At 52.7% G+C, this 17,059-nt stretch overlaps 2 protein-coding genes across 4 annotated transcripts in view; one reads left to right on the top strand and one right to left on the bottom strand.

Annotated features, from left to right (window-relative positions):
- Sapcd2 (suppressor APC domain containing 2) overlaps nucleotides 1–2,823 on the bottom strand; it is a 6,517-nt gene extending 3,694 nt beyond the window's left edge. Inside the window, exons 1-2 of one of the 3 annotated variants that reach the window (XM_021193852.1) lie at nucleotides 1,863–2,823; nucleotides 1,411–1,509 (exon numbers count right to left, since the gene is read on the bottom strand). In XM_021193852.1, the coding sequence (XP_021049511.1) occupies nucleotides 1,411–1,509; nucleotides 1,863–2,430 (667 nt within the window). In that variant the 5' untranslated portion in view covers nucleotides 2,431–2,823. The remainder of the gene's footprint in view (nucleotides 1–1,410; nucleotides 1,510–1,862) is intronic. The other 2 variants (XM_021193854.1, XM_021193851.2) reach the window with 2 other exon arrangements.
- A 5,912-nt stretch (nucleotides 2,824–8,735) lies between these two features.
- Uap1l1 (UDP-N-acetylglucosamine pyrophosphorylase 1 like 1) lies at nucleotides 8,736–12,922 on the top strand. The gene is made up of 9 exons (XM_021193692.2): nucleotides 8,736–9,070; nucleotides 9,324–9,528; nucleotides 9,696–9,871; nucleotides 10,114–10,286; nucleotides 10,386–10,579; nucleotides 11,012–11,152; nucleotides 11,501–11,686; nucleotides 12,246–12,312; nucleotides 12,677–12,922. The coding sequence occupies exons 1-9, from the start codon at nucleotides 8,782–8,784 to the stop codon at nucleotides 12,767–12,769; spliced, it is 1,524 nt and encodes a 507-aa protein (XP_021049351.1). The 5' UTR covers nucleotides 8,736–8,781; the 3' UTR covers nucleotides 12,770–12,922.
- The last annotated feature ends 4,137 nt before the right edge of the window (nucleotides 12,923–17,059 follow it).

The raw sequence follows: 17,059 nt of genomic DNA, 5'->3' as shown, positions 1-17,059 counted from the left end.
TTTAAAAAAAAAAAAAAAAAGAGTATCAAAGAGGGCTGGCGAGATGGCTCAACAGGTAAGAGCACTGACTACTCCTCCGAAGGTCCTGAGTTCAAATCCCAGCAACCACATGGTGGCTCACAACCACCCATAATGAGATCTGACGCCCTGAAGACAACTACAGTGTACTTACATATAATAAGTAAATAAATCTTAAAAAAAAAAAGAGTATCAAAGAGTGAAGGGTAAGAGACGAAATGGATAGGCCCTGGTGTTGTGACGACACCTTCTGAACTTCCCTCAGGCTCTTCAACTCTATCTGTGGCATCAGGATCACCCCTGAGGCTAAGCCATCAGAGTGAGTGACAGAGATACAATAATTGGCTCAGATGTGCGTGACAGAGACTCTAGTTCCAAGCAGGCCCCCAAATTCCTGTCCCAGCCTGCTGTGCTGAGTGGTATGCAGGTTCAGGTTGAGGCAATGAGAGCTACAGAGGATGCTGCCTCCAGATGGGGGGTGGGGGTGGGGGGTGGGGGCAGAGCAGGTACTTGCACTGAGTTCCAGGAAGGACCTGGGACGTTTGCACCTGACTAGAACAGAAAAGAGCATATACCACAGGATTGGGCATTGGAGGTCATATGTGTTCATAGGGAGCTAAAGTAGTTCATCAAATATGCCAATATCCTTATCTGGACCTTGGCTGACCTATAAAGAAGTTAGAGCTAGAGCCTGGCTTTAGGCTTACAGAGCAATGGCTAACTAAATATTGCCCAGTCATGGGCCCTGATCACATGGTTTTCAGAGGGGTAACTAACTCAGGGCCACACAAGGTAAAACAGATCTGTACCAGAGACAAACCCGGAGCCTGCCCATTATATACAGTCCTATCCCAGGGCTGACTTCACACTCACAGCCACCAAGATAACCAGCTATGCCTAGAAGCCTCCCCCTCCACAGGACAGGGAGCCAAGGCTTGAACTGCAAGTAGAGCCCAGTCTCTCTCTGTCTCTGTCTCTGTCTCTATCTCTCTCTCTGTCTCTCTCTCTCTCTCTCTGTGTGTGTGTGTGTGTGTGTGTGTGTGTGTGTGTGTACCAAAATGGACTGGCAGCTGCCACAAGTGGGCAGTCCTGACAGGGCAGTGCACAGGATGAATGGGGAACAGGGTTGGAGGGGCTTGGGTTCCTGAGAACCTGCCTCCAGGCTCAGGCATAATGCAGGTCCTGTTCTCAAGGCAGATAGGGGGCTATTCAACAGTGTCCTGTCCCTGCCAACTAGACCGGAAGGAAGGAGGGGAGCCTGCTGGATTCCCCAGAGACTGTGGTCTGTGTCTGGCAGTGTATCTGCAGCAGCACAGCACAGCAGGTGCCGTGGGACACACACACACACACACACACACACACACACACACACACACCACACACACACCCAACCTTCTTCAGCACTTGTGCTAGGTGCTCCTGTGTTCCCTCCTCTGCTTGGGTGGAGAAGCAGGCAGGGCTGTCTCTGCAGGGTGTCACACTGAGAAGAGCCTTCAGGACAGGTTAGAAGAGCATGAGAGCACGAGCACTTTTTAAGAAGAAACGTGCACAAGCAGCCACGCGGAAATGAGGATGAAGACCCTAACTCGGGTTTGAGACAGGCTGGGCTTCTCCTGAGTGATCAGTCACTTACCTGACCTTGGCCCTGGTGTCCGGCCTCTGCCAGGCCCGTCTCAGCACACAGGCACAGGCCGAAGCCCCTTTCCTCCCAGGTGGCCCCAACCTTCCTTAAGAGGCTGCTCACAGTCGTCCCCATCTCCATCCCTCTGACAAGACCCTCTGGGTCTCCAGTTTCTAGCACAAGTCCCTGGAATTACGAGGCGTGACTAGGGACCCAAACTCACCCAAATCCGCACTGGGGATTTGCTCCAGCGCCTTGCTCAGGGGCCGCTCGGGCTCTGTGGGGCAGGACGCCGCCTCCACCGGGACACATAACAGCTCAGGGTTCCGGGAGGTGCCGCTGGGGCCAGCAGGAGCAGGGTGCGCACTCAGAGGCAGAGGCTTCCTCTCCAAGACAGTCCGCGGCTCATCGGCCGGTGCGAACATCAGGCGCTGCTGCAGGGACGACTGGTCTCCGGACCGGACCGCGACGCGTGCCTGATCCCGCGAGCCGCCATCGGCGTTCAGCAGCGAGGTGCGCAAGCCCGCTACGAAACGCTCGAAGGTCAGGTAGCCATTGGCCGGGGCCACCTGGCGCAGGCCCTCGAGCACGCCGCAGGGCAGCTCGCGTGCGTCTGCACCTTGCCAGCGGGACTCGATCTCCCGTAGGTGCACGTAGCCGCGCTGCCGGTCGTCCAGGATGTCGAAGAGGGTGCGCAGGCTCTGGAGAAAGGCTCGCGGTAGCCCATCCGTACTAGGAGCGGGCGCAGCGTGCGATAGGCGGCCACGCTCGGCCATCGCTGCCACGGCCATGGGCGCCCAGCTTCCACCCGCGTCGGTCCCCACAAGACCAGATGGCAGAACCTGCAAGGCGACGCACGCTCCCCCGGTGGCGACAATAGCCGCTGTCCGCTGTTTTTGAATGAAGAGCTGCTCGCCGCCGCGTCAGCTTTCATTAATATTCTCGGCGGCTATTGGTCGAAACTGGCCCATCTGCTCCGGGATTGGCTCGGCAGTCACCAGTCCCAGTTTGATTTCTTCTTCAGTAAGGGCGGGCGCCCACACCATCCGGCCTGGAAGTGGGCCCCGGGAGACTTGACGAGAAACGGGTAGAACCAGCCAGAGTTCTTAGCCCTGCTGCCCACGATCCCTCCTGCCTCGGTAGAGCCTTTTCTCTGGTTCACATGCGCTCCGCCTTCCCAGCCACTTCTCGGAGAGGCGGAGCTTGGGGCCCTTCACAGATCTCGTACCCCAATTAGCCTCACAAGTAAGGATAGAGTGTCTAGTCCCTTTTGCTCCCTTCGGTCCTTTACACTGAGGGTCCCCGGGGGCCAGGCGCCGATTGACTCTGGGGCTCCCTTCTCTTGCAGTAAGAACGCCCCAAGAGGATTATAGGCTCCGGACAGTTGGGCGCTCTCCTTCACTGAGGCCTCTGTCCCTACAACTGCCAACTCTACCTTTCTACCTTTGGTCCTTTGGGACAGTCTGTCTTGTCCTGCCAACTATAGGACAAAGCCAACTTGTCTTCTGTCCCCAGATGCCCATCCGGTGGCCAGCTCCATCGGTGCTCTGGTCCTGAGTCCCTGCTCTGCCCCCCCCCCCTTTTTTTTTCCAGAGACAGGGTTTCTCTGTGTAGCCCTGGCTGCCCTGGAACTCACTCTGTACACCAGGCTGGCCTTGAACTCAGAGATCTGCTTGCCTCTCCCTCCCGAGTGCTGGGATTAAAGGCGTGCACCACCACGTCCGGCTATCTGGCCCTTTTAAGGGACATCTCTAGCGGTCATTCTGGCCCTCACAGCCCTGGCTCTGCAGTGGGACCACTGCCCTTCTGTCTAGGCCTTAGCCTGCTGCGTTCTTAACCCAGAAGCCTGTCTCAGGGCTGGCGAGGAGCACCCCCTAGAGGCCAGGGGATCCTTAGGATGCCCCCCCACCTCGCCTCTGCCAACTCATTTGCCTATTCTCTATGCCTTCACCTGCTCACTTTCCCAAACTCCTGGGTGTCACTGAAACAAATGTAGCCACTGAGAACAGCCCACCTGTTAACTGCTGCCTGTACTTTCTAAATACACTGAGAGACTCTTCAACGACGTTGTTGAATGCCTGCAGACAGACCCTTTAACTCAGGACTTCACTCCAGCTCATCTGGGAAAGCCTCTGGCAATAGGGCACTGTCTGTCTCAAGTTGTGGAAGCAACTTCCTTACCCAACTCCCCTGGTTCCACATTTCTAGGAGCTCATTCAAAATTGTTTTTGTTTGTTTGTTTGTTTGTTTGTTTGTCTTGAGACAGGTTTTTTGTTTGTCTTTTGTTTTTGTTGTTTTTTGTTGTTGTTGTTGTTTTTTCGAGACAGGATTTCTCTGTGTAGCCCTAGATGTCCTGGAACTCACTCTGTAGACCAGGCTGGCCTCGAACTCAGAAATCTGTCTGCCTCTGCCTTCCAAGTGCTGGAACTAAAGGTGTGCTCTACCATACCCATCTCACTCAAAGTTATGGTTCATTCATAGTAAGGTATTTTTAGTGGGCCCAGTGTTCCATGGACCTTAGCTACCCTTTTGGGGACAGACCTGGTCGAAGACCCTCTGATGTCTCATATTTTATTACCTCTTGTCTCGCCTAGTCCTCAGGTCCGTCCATGCTCCCTTTCTTCCAGGCCCTGGGCTACATGAAGAGGGCTAACCTCTGTATTGATTGATTGCTATGAACCCTTCAGACTCGGCCCAGGCACCTGCTTGCTCTGCCCCTGCCCCCAAATCTTCTTAGATGTTTTTACCTTACATGCCTGGCTGTAGTGACTGCTTACCATGAATTACTGTGATGTTTGGGAATAAAACTGAGCCGTCCCAAGGCCTAGCATTCGTCTAAAGTACAGGCACTCAGTGGATAATAAGCATACAAGAATCTTTATTTGATGAGGGACAGTACAAATGCCAGATTGCAGTGGGGAACCATGCTAGGATGGGGCCTTGGGGGTTCCTGGAACAAATGCATATAGCTCTGTACAGGAGTAACCACCTACATAAAGGGAAACCAGTACTGCTCAGTACAGCAAAACGAATAAGACTCAGCCCAGGGCCCTGGTCAACTGAGGCTGCTTGCAGAGAAGATAAGAGCTGGTGGGTGCTGGGGAGGCCCATGAGGCCCGGCCTCTGCCTAGATAGTGATAGGCAGCTAACAGTTTCTGGGGGAAGAGAGTCATAGTCCTTAGCAGTGAAGCTTTGCTTCCAACTGACGTTCATGCTGACAGTTCTGATTAAATGCAGTGGGACACACACACACATACAATGACATCAAAGTGTGAGGGGCCTTGTTAAGAAGAAGAAAGGATTTGAGAGGAGGGAATGAGAGAAGATGGTGGGGAATCTGATCAAGGTCCATTATATACTTATGAAGTTGTGAAAGCATTCATTTCAAAAAATAAAAAAGGACATAAGGGCCTCTCATTGTCCAGAGCCCAGGAGGAGGTATCTGAGGCTGGCCCTGGGTCTCTGGGTCTCTGAGAGTGGAATCAGTGCTTGGCTCTGAACTCAGGACAAAAGTAGGCAACCCCATGTCTTTTCTGGCCCCGTGGCTTTCAGTTTTGCTGCCACCCCAGGGAACTTCCAGAATTCCCACCAGGGATTGTTCTCACTGCTCTACATGCCTTGGAGAGAAGTGTGAAGGAGTGCATACAGGTTAGCAAGACTTCAAGGCTCTCGATGCCGCTCACACTGTCTGGAAATCAGCCCTGTTGCCTAGTCCAGGCCTGCCCTAGGTTTTTCTGGTCTCCACTCTAGCCTCAGTCCTCAGCCCTTGACTACAAAATGTCAAAGGGGAAGGCCCTCCTGGCAGGTGGGACAGGGGTGGGTCCAGTGGAACTTCGCCAACCTCACAGCCATCTCTGTACCCTTGCCTGCCCAGGGAGGCACAGTCTTCTGGCCCTGAAGATACTTTCAGCTATTCAAACCCGGGAATCTGACCAAGGATCTTGATCCCCACTGTCTTAGTCAGGGTTTCTATTCCTGCACAAACATCACGACCAAGAAGCAAGTTGGGGAGGAAAGGGTTTATTCATTTTACACTTTCTACATTGTTGTTCATCACTAAAGGAAGTCAGGACTGGAACTCAAGCAGGTCAGGAAGCAGGAGCTGATGCAGAGTCCATGGAGGGATGTTACTTACTGGCTTGCTTCCCCTGGCTTGCTCAGCTCCATTTCTTATAGAACCCAAGACTACCAGCCCAGAGATGGTACCACCCACAAGCCCCCCCCACCTTGATCACTAATTGAGAAAATGACTTATAGCTGGATCTAATGGAGACATTTCCTCAACTGAAACTCCTTTCTCTGTGATAACTCCAGCTTGTGTCAAGTTGGCACACAAAACCAGCTAGTACACCCACTCACACCTTGAGGCTGAATTTAGGGGTCTATCCTGACTTAGGAGGCCCATGGGGCATGCCTGACCTGTCTCCCTAGAGGCTTCCTTACCTGCCTAGCCCCAAAGCGATAATAGCTGTTGTGGACTATGGCCTGTGATATGGAGTTTTCACTGCTCACCTGACTCCTGTCTGTCTGCTGCCCTCACCTTCCACATGCATGGAAGGGCAGCCTATTTGCTCATTCATTCACTCACTCATTCAGCCATCACTCTCTGAACATTTTGCTGTGGCCCATTCACAGTGGCTTGGGATCTAAGTAGACAAACATGATCCAGTGTGTCTGCTATTCATGGCAGGTGACGGAGGAAGAGCAACGGACCAAACAGTACCCTGCCTCCCGCGTTTACTTCTCTTGTAGTAGTGAGGCAGAGAATGTAAGAAAGTGCTGTGATGAGGAAGGGAGTTCAGAAGAGAAGGGAGTTCGGATGGGAGAAAAGCCACCATTGCAAAGGCTAAGAGGCAAGGCTAGGCTGTGGCTGTAGACTAAAATCCTTTCTGGTCCAAGAGAATTTCCATCTGAGGTGTTTGCGGAAGCGGCTGTGTGCTGAAGCTGCCTGCTGAAATACACCAGGCCTTAATACAAGCCAGGCAGCCTCTGCAGACTCGAGGAGGATGGTACTTTTAATTTTGGATCCTAAAGCACCATTTAAACTTTGTTTTCCCTTCAGATCTATGCATCTTGTCTTACATGTATGAGTGTCTACACATCACACTCACACCTGGGGGGATTGAAAAGAGGGTGTCAGACTCTCCTGGAGCTGCGGCTGCGGATGGTTGAGAGCCATCACGTGGCTGCAGAGCACAGAACCTAACTCTTCAGCCTCACCTGTGAACTTTTCCCGTTTTGTTGTTGTTTGGTGGTAGCGGTGGTTTGAGACAGGGTTTCTCTGTGTAGCCCTGACTACTGTCCTGTGACTCAAAGATCCACCTGCCTATGCCTCCCTAGTGCCGGGATTAAAGACCTTTGCCACCATATACTTTTTCAAACTTTTAGAAATGGCTTTTGTAAATTTTTTTAAGACTTACTTATTTTAAGTTGCTATCTTCAGACACACCAGAAGAGGACATCGAATCCCATTACAGATGGTTGTGAGCGGCCATGTAGTTACTGGGAATTGAACTCAGAACCTCTGGAAGGGTAGGCAGTGCTCTTAACCACTAAACCATCTCTCTAGCCCTGCTTTTATACTTTTTACAAGAGGTTGTATCTATACCAGGTGATGATGGCTCACGCCTTTAAACCCAACACTCTGGAGGCAGAGGCAGGCAGATCTCTGAGTTTGAGGCCCACCTGGTCTACAGAATGAGTTTCAGGACAGCCAGGGCTACACAGAGAGATCTCATCTCAAAAGTAAAAAACAAGCCAGGCGTGGTGGCGCACGCCTTTAGTCCCAGCACTCAGGAGGCAGAGGCAGGAGGATTTCTGAGTTCAAGGCCAGCCTGGTCTACAAAGTGAGTTCCAAGACAGCCAGGGTTATACAGAGAAACCCTGTCTCGAAAAACCAAAAAAAAAAAAAAAAAGTAAAAAAACAACACACACAAAACAACAACAAAAACAAACAAGAGGCTTTATGAAAAAGCCAATTAAAACAGTAAGGGGGGGCTGGTGAGATGGCTCAGCGGGTAAGAGCACTGACTGCTCTTCCAGAGGTCCTGAGTTCAAATCTCAGCAACCATATGGTGGCTCACAATCATCCGTAACAAGATCTGATGCCCTCTTCTGGGGTGTCTACAGTCAGCTACAGTGTACTTACATATAATAAATAAATAAATCTTAAAAAACAACAACAACAACAACAAACAGTAAGGGGATGCAGAGCCAGTCTGGAACATCGGAGTTCCTAAAGGAGGCAGGTGAGGGGAGGTGGCTGCAGGGGTCTGCTGCGCCCAGGCTGGCAGTGGGCGTTCTAGGTGAATGCTTCCAGGATCAAGCCGGCTCCTCTCTGGCTCAGCTTCTAAGGAGAGAGGCTCCCAGACCACTGCCTTGGTTCTGGGTTGCTCAGAGGGTTAGTCAGAAGCAAGAGAGACACTGACACACACCAGTAATCAGCCTCTCCAGGACTGGAGGCCAGCTGCTTCCCAGAAGCAACTTTTCCCAGTTTCACAAAAGGCACTTTTAGCAAGTCAGTTCCCACATACCAAAACCTTTTTATCTGATCTAGGGGTTGTCTGAAGGAACCATCATCTAAGCAATTCTCAGCCATACGAGACTTCCTGGTTTGTCAGGTATGTCTTGGGACTAAGTTATGCTAAGGCTACTTCAAAGTCTAGATGCCATCACTCCGGAATTCATTCCACAAACAATGGCTCTGCAAAAATCCTGCTGCAGACCACTCTTCTGGCTGTGGACAGGCAGGAGGCTGGGTTATGGCTGCTCAGCCCAGTGCAGGTACCTCAGGCTTCCTTCTATGGAGCAAGGACAGAACAGCTTCATTCACGTGGTGGGAGTTACTTAGGAAAGAAATAAATGCCTAGACCTGGGGGTATTAGGAAGGCCTAGTCTGGACCGTACACCAGATCCTAGGATTCAAGTCCGGGAACCGCGCAGGGGAAACTGTATTAAAAGGGTTAAAGACCGTCGAAGCCAAAGAGGACAGAACTGCAACCCAAGAGGAAAAGGGGGCGGGGTCCTGGGTGGAGGTGCTGCACCCTGGGCCCGCCCCCCTGGGATCGCAGCGGCCGGCCTGGTCTCGTGACAGTGATCGGAAAGTCACGAGTACAGGCTGAGGCTGCAGCTGCAGTTGCAGTATGGACTCCGAGAGGGATGTACGCGCACAGCTGCAGCGCGCGGGCCAGGATCATCTCCTGCGCTTCTGTGCCGACCTGGCTCCGGAGGCCCGAGCCGCGCTGCTGGCGGAGCTCGCCTCGTTGGAGGCCGACGCGCTGCGTGACCACTGCCAGCGCGCCGCAGCCGCGGGCGCGCTAGCCCCGGGTCCTCTGCCGGACCTGGCCGCGCGCCTGCAGCCCCTGGCCCCAGAACGCTTGGGCAGCGCGATCCGCTGCGACCAGGAGACACGCCTGCGGTGGGAAGAGGAAGGTAGGCAGCGCCGTGCCAGGCTGGGGTTGGGCGGGAGCTGCTCCTTTAGGCCGGAAGAGTTAGAGCCAACGGGGTTGTGGGGGGAGTGGGGGCGGAGTGGAGGACACGGACTCGGGAAGTGCAGCGGAGAGTTATTTGCCTTGCAACTCCTTCCTCCTGCGCCTAGTAGTCGCCCCCCCCCGCCCCCACGTCGTGCTCACTTGTGGTTCTCCAAGTGAAAGAGGTATTATCTCACGATGCACCTCTCCTCCAGGTTTCCGACAGATTTCTCTGAACAAGGTAGCTGTCCTGCTGCTGGCCGGTGGGCAGGGCACTCGCCTGGGCGTCACTTACCCCAAGGGCATGTATCAAGTTGGGCTGCCCAGCCAGAAGACCCTGTACCAACTGCAAGCAGAGCGGATCCGGCGTGTTCAACAGTTGGCTGGCCAGCGACTGGGGACCCACTGCACTGTGCCCTGGTGTGTCCTCTAAAAGACCACTCCTAAATTGACCCAGGCCTACCCCACACCAAGACCTTAGACCCAATCTTAGCATGGCCCTAGTACTTGCCATTCCTGAACCCCTTCTAGACTTGCCAGATTGAGCCGGACTCCCCTGGAAGCAGCTCATTCTAAGACATTCACAGGTACATCATGACCAGTGAGTTTACCCTGGGACCCACAATCAAGTTCTTCAAGGAGCATGACTTCTTCCACCTGGACCCCACCAACGTGGTGCTGTTTGAGCAGCGCATGCTACCTGCTGTGACCTTGGAGGGCAAGGCCATCCTGGAACGGAAAGACAAAGTTGCCATGGCCCCAGGTATGGCCCACACCTTGGACAGGAACAGGTTGCCCCACCTGGGCCACAGTACAGCTGTGGGTCAGGAGGCCTGACTCCTGATGTAAGGTAAGATGTACTCAGGCAGGCTATGTGGCCCTGGCCATGTGGCTCTGGCCAGTCTGGAGTCACAGGCTCTGGGTTTGTGCTCCTGCAGCACTTACTAAACTGAGCAGGAGATCAGGCCGGAGTCCATGGATAACCCATTCCTTTCTCCTTTATAGATGGCAACGGGGGCTTGTACTGTGCACTGGCTGACCACCAGATCCTGGATGACATGAAGCAGCGGGGTGTGGAGTTTGTGCATGTGTACTGTGTAGACAACATCCTGGTGCGGCTGGCTGACCCAGTCTTCATTGGTTTCTGTGTGCTTCAGGGAGCAGACTGTGGTGCTAAGGTGAGCCCCAGGCTTTCATTTTCCTTGGCACTTGGCTCTACTCTTGCTAAATCCCATCCCTCCGACTTCTGGCCCTAAGTCTACGCCCGGTGGCTGCAGGTGGTGGAGAAAGCATACCCCGAGGAGCCAGTGGGTGTGGTGTGCCAGGTGGATGGTGTCCCCCAGGTGGTGGAATACAGTGAGATCAGCCCTGAGGTTGCTGGGCAGCGCGGGGCTGATGGGGGCTTGCTCTACAACGCAGGCAACATCTGCAACCATTTCTTTACCAGAGGCTTCCTGGATGTGGTTACCAGGTATGTGACAACAGGTGGCTGTGATATCCCAGACTAAGCTGAATCTAAGAATGTCACAGTAGCTGGAGGTGACCTAGCCTGAACCAGGCCACTGCTGGGAGTGGCAAGGGCTTGCTTGGGTCGAGAGAATTCCTGTGTTACTGTAAACAAGCCAGTTCCAACGAGTCATGCTGTGTGCAGACTGTCTGAGGCCCTGGTCACAGGTCTCATCTATGAATCAGCCCCACCTCTGCCCTGTCATTAGCTGGGAGGAGGGGTATGGCGGGGCGGTATGGTGGGTCCCAAGGATGCGCAGAGAAAGCCTGTGTCCTTCCCAGAAATACAGCCAGGTCCTTGTGCTCCCACACCCGGCTAGGTATACAGAAGTGCGAATGGACAGGTGTTCCCGGGTGCCCTGTCTGAGCCACACTCCCTTTGTCCTCTTGCTGCCAGGGAGTTTGAGCCCTTGCTGAAGCTGCATGTGGCCATGAAGAAGGTCCCATACGTGGATGAGGAGGGAAATCTGGTAAAGCCGCTAAGACCGAATGGGATAAAGATGGAGAAGTTTGTGTTTGATGTGTTCCAGTTTGCTAAGTTAGTGGTGGAAGTCACTTATTTTCTCTTCTTCGCTCTCTCTCTCTGTTCTGGGATGAGCTTAGTGGTCCAGCAGGACAGCAGGGAAGCAGCAGCTGTGAGGAGCTGGTGGGCTGGGGAAAGCTCAGGTCAGGTTTTGGAGTTGCTGGGTGGGTCTGTCCTCTTCCTCTGGACATGTGGTAAGCGAGAGTTGGAGGGTAAAGTTTCCTAGGACCTCAGAGGGAAAGTAAAGGAGCTTTTTGTGCCTTCAGGGACCGAGGTCACCGAGGTCTCCCCTCGGCTGTCTGAGCAGGGCAGCCAGCTGGCACGTATGTGGGTCGGGGGATGATGAGCCCTTCTTTCCACCAGGAACTTTGTTGCCTTTGAAGTGTGTCGCGAGGAGGAGTTCTCCCCTCTGAAGAACGCGGACACAGCCGACGGGGACAACCCCTCCACCTCCCGGAGAGCCTTGCTGGCTCAGCACTACCGCTGGGCTCTGCAGGCTGGAGCCCACTTCCTGGATGTACACGGGGTCCCGCTTACGGAGCAGTCTGGGTGAGGGGCGGCAGTATTCTCATCCCAGGGTCCTGTTGACACTGTCACTGTCCCAGCTGGCTTCTGATCCAGTGCCACCCCAAATGTAGACAGCTGGGTCCCCAGCCAATGATCATTGGCACAGCTTCTTAGTCTTGGGCTCTGCTCAGGGAACCAGAAGGGCAGGATCTCAAATGCCCCCAAACACACTCTCATAAGCTTTGAAGATGAGACCTAGGCCTGACCCTCAAGAGACCTGGGTAAGTCTCTTCAGGACTGGAGAGGAAAAGGACCTTTGCTGTCTGTCTGTCTGTCTGTCTGTCTGTCTGTCTGTCTGTCTGTCTGTCTTCCTGAGCTCTGTGCAGGGTCCCTGTGCAATCATTTATTTAGCTAGGCCAGAGCCTGGCAGATGTCCTCATGGGCTTAGGGCGTACAGAGGAAGACTTTGCGGTGGAGGTGTGACTGGTGCCTGGCATTCCTTCATGCTAGGCAGACACTTACCAGTTCGTGTCCTGAGGGAGCTGGGAGGGTCCCTGCATTCACTTGAGAGGTGTAGGTACTGACCTTTGCTCTCCCCTAGCTGGCTCCCAAATGGAGACCCTCCAGCCATCTGTGAGATATCGCCCTTGGTGTCTTACTCTGGAGAGGTGAGCATGTGGTTCCTGTCCAGGATTTCATGACGTCTGGTTTGTGGGAACCAGAAGAAAATGGGAGAAGCTGGTACTGGGGTAGCAGGTTACAGCCCTGGTTCAGCTGGCCAGTGAAGTGTGAACTTCGGGGATGCTGTGGACTGAGAGGTCTGGAGGCCTTTGACAATCTTAGAGGATGTGGGGTACAGGAAAGAATTAAGGCTGAGACCAAGACTTTGGGGAGTCTTCCTGAGGGAGACACTAGCCCTGTGCTGTCCCTTCCTGACAGGGCCACACTGGAATGCTGCTTCAGAGTGGCTAGAGGGGGTGTGGGCAGACAAAGTGGACACTTAACCTTAACCACTGTCACCCTTGTTTATAGGGGTTGGAAATGTACCTGCAAGGCCGACAACTCCAGTCTCCATTCATTCTGGATGAGGACCAAGCCAGGCTGCTTCAGCCACAGGACTGCTAACCTGCCTGCTCCCAGGGTTTTTGGCTATGGGTTCTATAGGGTGGTGATGCGGCTCTGGACGAGGTTCTGAGTGGCCATGCTAGCCTGCAGGACACTGAAGCAAGAGTGCTAGTTGACTCCGAAAGATTGGACCTCTTGGGTCCCCCCCATGGACTCTGATTGTCTGTCTGTCTGTTTTTGTCTGTTTTCTTTTTGCCTTCTTGCTGGCTCTGGGGCTGGGCTGAGAATGATGGAAAATGAGGCTAAAAGAGGCTTCTGGGCAGAGGGAGGGAGGTGATGTCTAAGAAGGCAGCACAGGCATCTGCCCTTCCAGCACACTGCCAGCCACATGCTCAACTGACAGTGAGCTGTGCCTTATGGGGGTGTAGTTAAACGACCTACCCCTGGGTAGCAGAACCTGGGGTAAGGCTGAGCATGTTACCCCACGTGCCAGAAGGACCAGTAGTTGAAGCCTGATACCAATGGTTATGAATCAGTTGGAGAATTCTGATTGGCATAGCTGAGACAAGAGGTGAAGTCTCCCTGCCTTCCCCAGACCTCCCCCATAGTCTGAGTCTCCCAGTCACGCCTGCAGGTGGGCCTGGCTGCTGTGTCCTGAGTAATTTCCTCCCAGAATGAGAGATCACACTGGTTGCCTTCTGCAACTCATTTTGATCCAGTCAGAAACATCTTGGTAAGCTGCTTGTCTTAGTCAGGGTTTCTATTCCTGCACAAACATCATGACCAAGAAGCAAGTTGGGGAGGAAAGGGTTTATTCAGCTTACACTTCCAAACTGCTGTTGATCACCAAAGGAATGCAGGACTGGAACACAAACAGGTCAGGAAGCAGGAGCTGATGCAGAAGCCATGGAGGGATGTTCCTTACTGGCTTGCTTCCCCTGGCTTGCTCAGCCTGCTCTCTTATAGAATCCAAGACTACCAGCCCAGAGATGGNACCACCCACAAGGGGCCCTCCCCCCTTGATCACTAATTGAGAAAACCCCTTACAGCTGGATCTCGTGGAGGCACTTCCCCAACTGAAGCTCCTTTCTCTGTGATAACTCCAGCCTGTGTCAAGCTGACACAAAACCAGCCAGTGCACTGGTTTTCCCAGCTTAGAGCAGACGCTCTGGGATGGAGATGTGGCTTCTGTGTGAAACTTGGCTCTGCTGCCCAGCCTTGCTCTGTCACTGACACAGCCGACAGCTGTGGATCCACAGCTGTTTTCCCATGACACTGGCCCTTCCCCTGTAATGTAATAGTGATCAGGACAGGCAACCTACTCTGCAGCTACCTACCCCCAGATATATAGGCCCCTGCTCAATCCCATTGGCTTTCCCAGAGGAGGTCAGTGGAAGCAGTGGACACAGGTCTGGGGAAGATGGGGGAGCAGGTCCACGGCTGCCATTGTTGGGCCAGTATGTAGAAGTCCAGCTGAGCTTTTGCTGGGCTCTGTGGTCATCTTGCTGTACACCTCAGAAGCAAATGGTGTACCTTGGCACCTTCTCTATTGTTCCACAGGCAAGCCAGGGCCCCTGGGGCACGAGAGAGTAAAGGCATGGACATGGAAACCCCTAGTCCTCTCTTGAGTAAGCAATCAGTTGAGTGGATTCTGGAAGGGACTAAAAAATTTCAAAGAAATCTCCGTGCCCTTCACCCATTCCCTTGTTGATTGCGTCTTACATGACTATAAGGCTATCAGACTGGAGGCGGTAGAGGTCATGTGAGTATATTAGCTTACCTGAATTCAATTGTCCCCTCATCGTGTGACCTCTCCATAGTCACACTCCCACCATTCCTAGCCCATATTATCCTGAAAAGACTACTGACTTAAAAAGTAGACATTTTTATTTTCACAGGTTGGACATTTTGGAAAAAGCCCAGGCTGCAGGTGTTGGTGGGTAGGGTCCTGTGCATCCCAGGCTGGCCTTGAACTAACTACACAGGCAAGGCTGACCTTGAACCCCTGAACCTCCCAACAAGGTACTCTGTTTATGGGGTGGTGGAGTTGAGTCCAGGGCTTCATTTGCATGGTAGGCCAGAGCTCCAGCCTCGGATGCAGTTTCTCATGACATGCAGAGGTGGGAACGGGTGGATCCAGGGGACAGGACTTTGGGAACAGGAGGCTAAGAAACCCTTCATGCTTCCACTCCACTCTTCACCAGGTTTTCAGAGAAACCCAGGACATAGGACACTCCAGGGAAACCTTTGTAGCAGACCTATGGCTGGCACTCCCATTTTTGATAGGCCCCTAATTTTTCAGTGGCTGTCGGAAGCATTACTTGAGGGCTGGGTCCGGGACAGCCAGGAGGACACTAAATGTGACCTGGGGAGGAGGAGGAGGCCTGAGAGTAATAAGGTTTTCAAATTCAGAGAAACCAAAAGCCAGGTAGTATTGCCATAACGGGGCCCTTCAGGTACCCGGAGATGCACAGCCGGGTTGCACACTGTAAGTGTAGCTGGAACCTGGGTATGGAGGCATAGCCTTTAATCCCAGTCCTAGGGAGGCAGAAGCAGGCAGATTTCTTGAGTTTGAGACCAACCTGGGAGTACCAGGACAGACAGCTACATAGTGAAAACCTGTCTCAAAAACAAACAAAAGCCATGTTGTTGGGCCTGGAGCAAACGCGAGGTAGGGCACCCCTGCTCCATAGTGCTGCTTTGCCGGGTTGAGCACTGACTTGGAACCACGCATGAAGCAAACCTGAATGGTTAGTAGTCTCAGAACATAGATCCCAAGTCATGGGGCCTCGAGTAAACGTCTCTGTTACAACCCTTACCCACAGGGGTAGCAGGAAGGGCCGAACAGTGGCCTTCAGTCTTCATACTGAGCCTCCCATGGATTCACCCCATTTCATACAGTAGGAGCTGCTGGGTGTGTATCTCAAGTACCCATCAAACTCATGCCCTGCCAGGAACCCAGCCCAGAACAATCTGGGGCTAAGACCCTTGCTTCCGTCTGGCCTGCTGTGTGGGCCTGATCCCTGCTTCCTCTTCTTCCTTCCAGCTCTGAACCCTGAAGCTTCTCTAACCTTTCTTAGGCATTCTGTGACTGACATCGTTGTGAGACAAAAAAGTATGTAATGTGAGTCATTGCTGTTAGTAATTAAGATTGGAATGTAATAAAGGGACCCGTGTTGGCTACTGATCATGACTACCAAGCAAAACCAAGAGTGCCCGGTGATGATAGGCAGCAAAATCATGGTAGCTTGTGGCTTATGCAAAGACTTAACATGCAGGTCTGTGCTCCTGGCTTGGCTTGTACTTGATCGCTGCTGTGATCAGCCAATTCCATTCATTAGAAAAAAAAGGAACCTGGTAAGCCTGTGGGATGGCACGTTTGGTCCCCGCAGGAAAGCATAGAACTTAGAGCAGGGGTGGGCAGTTAGGAAGGAGGACAGGACCCAGGACCACTTCTAAATCCTTCGGGGATCATATGATAAGCAGATGGTAAGTATCAGTCAAGACAATTACGGCAGTAGTGACCTCTGGGTCTACACAAGTGCAGAAGCTGGTGACACTATTTGGAAATGTGACAGTGTGTGATAGTGCAAGCCCTGGTGAGACACTGGACTGTATAAACCATAAACGTTTTAGAGGACTTCACAGTGGAGCAGAGTGAGAACACGCAGAGCCATGAAAAGATCCTATCTACACCTTCAGGGAGTTGTGTTACCCGCACTGTATACCGCGGTCATGACTGGCAAGCAAAATCAGGAGTGCCCAGTCTTGCCAATAATCCCAGCACTTGAAGGAGGCAAGAGAACTGTGAATCTGAAGCCAGCCTGGGGTACTAGAAAGACCTCATCCTAAATAAACAAAAATTTCATAATAGTGCAGATTAATGCCATCTGATGATCATGAAGCAAGGGGTCTACACAAGGGTTTCAGTCAGTCTAGAAAACTGACTATATGAACCTAATCAATACACATATAACAAGTATATTTTGTTGTTTGAGAGAGGTCTCTGTAGCCCTGGCTGGCCTGAGACTGACTGTGTAGGTGTGGCTGGCTGTAAACTCACAGAGTCACCTGCCTCACCTGAGTGCTGGGATGAAAGGGCGCATTACCACACTTGGCTCTTCACATTTTTTTGAGAAATCGCTTTGACCAATTTATGGGTCATTAAAGCATCAGGATTTCTATGTGGCAAGAGACCTAGTACAGCTAGTGACGTGATGCCTTTGCTTCCCTCAATAAAACTGAGTCCCAAGGAAGGGAAGGGTCCAAGTGCTCAGAGATGTGTCACCGGATGGATATGCAGCGGTAACACTGGCTTCAGTGTCACGCAGTACCGGATAGGGTATGCAG

The sequence above is a fragment of the Mus pahari genome, chromosome 3, assembly GCF_900095145.1.
Source record: "Mus pahari chromosome 3, PAHARI_EIJ_v1.1, whole genome shotgun sequence".
In the NCBI taxonomy this organism is placed as follows: Eukaryota; Metazoa; Chordata; class Mammalia; order Rodentia; family Muridae; genus Mus; species Mus pahari.
Note: the sequence above shows the minus strand (reverse complement) of the source record. Positions and strands in the feature narration are given on the sequence as shown.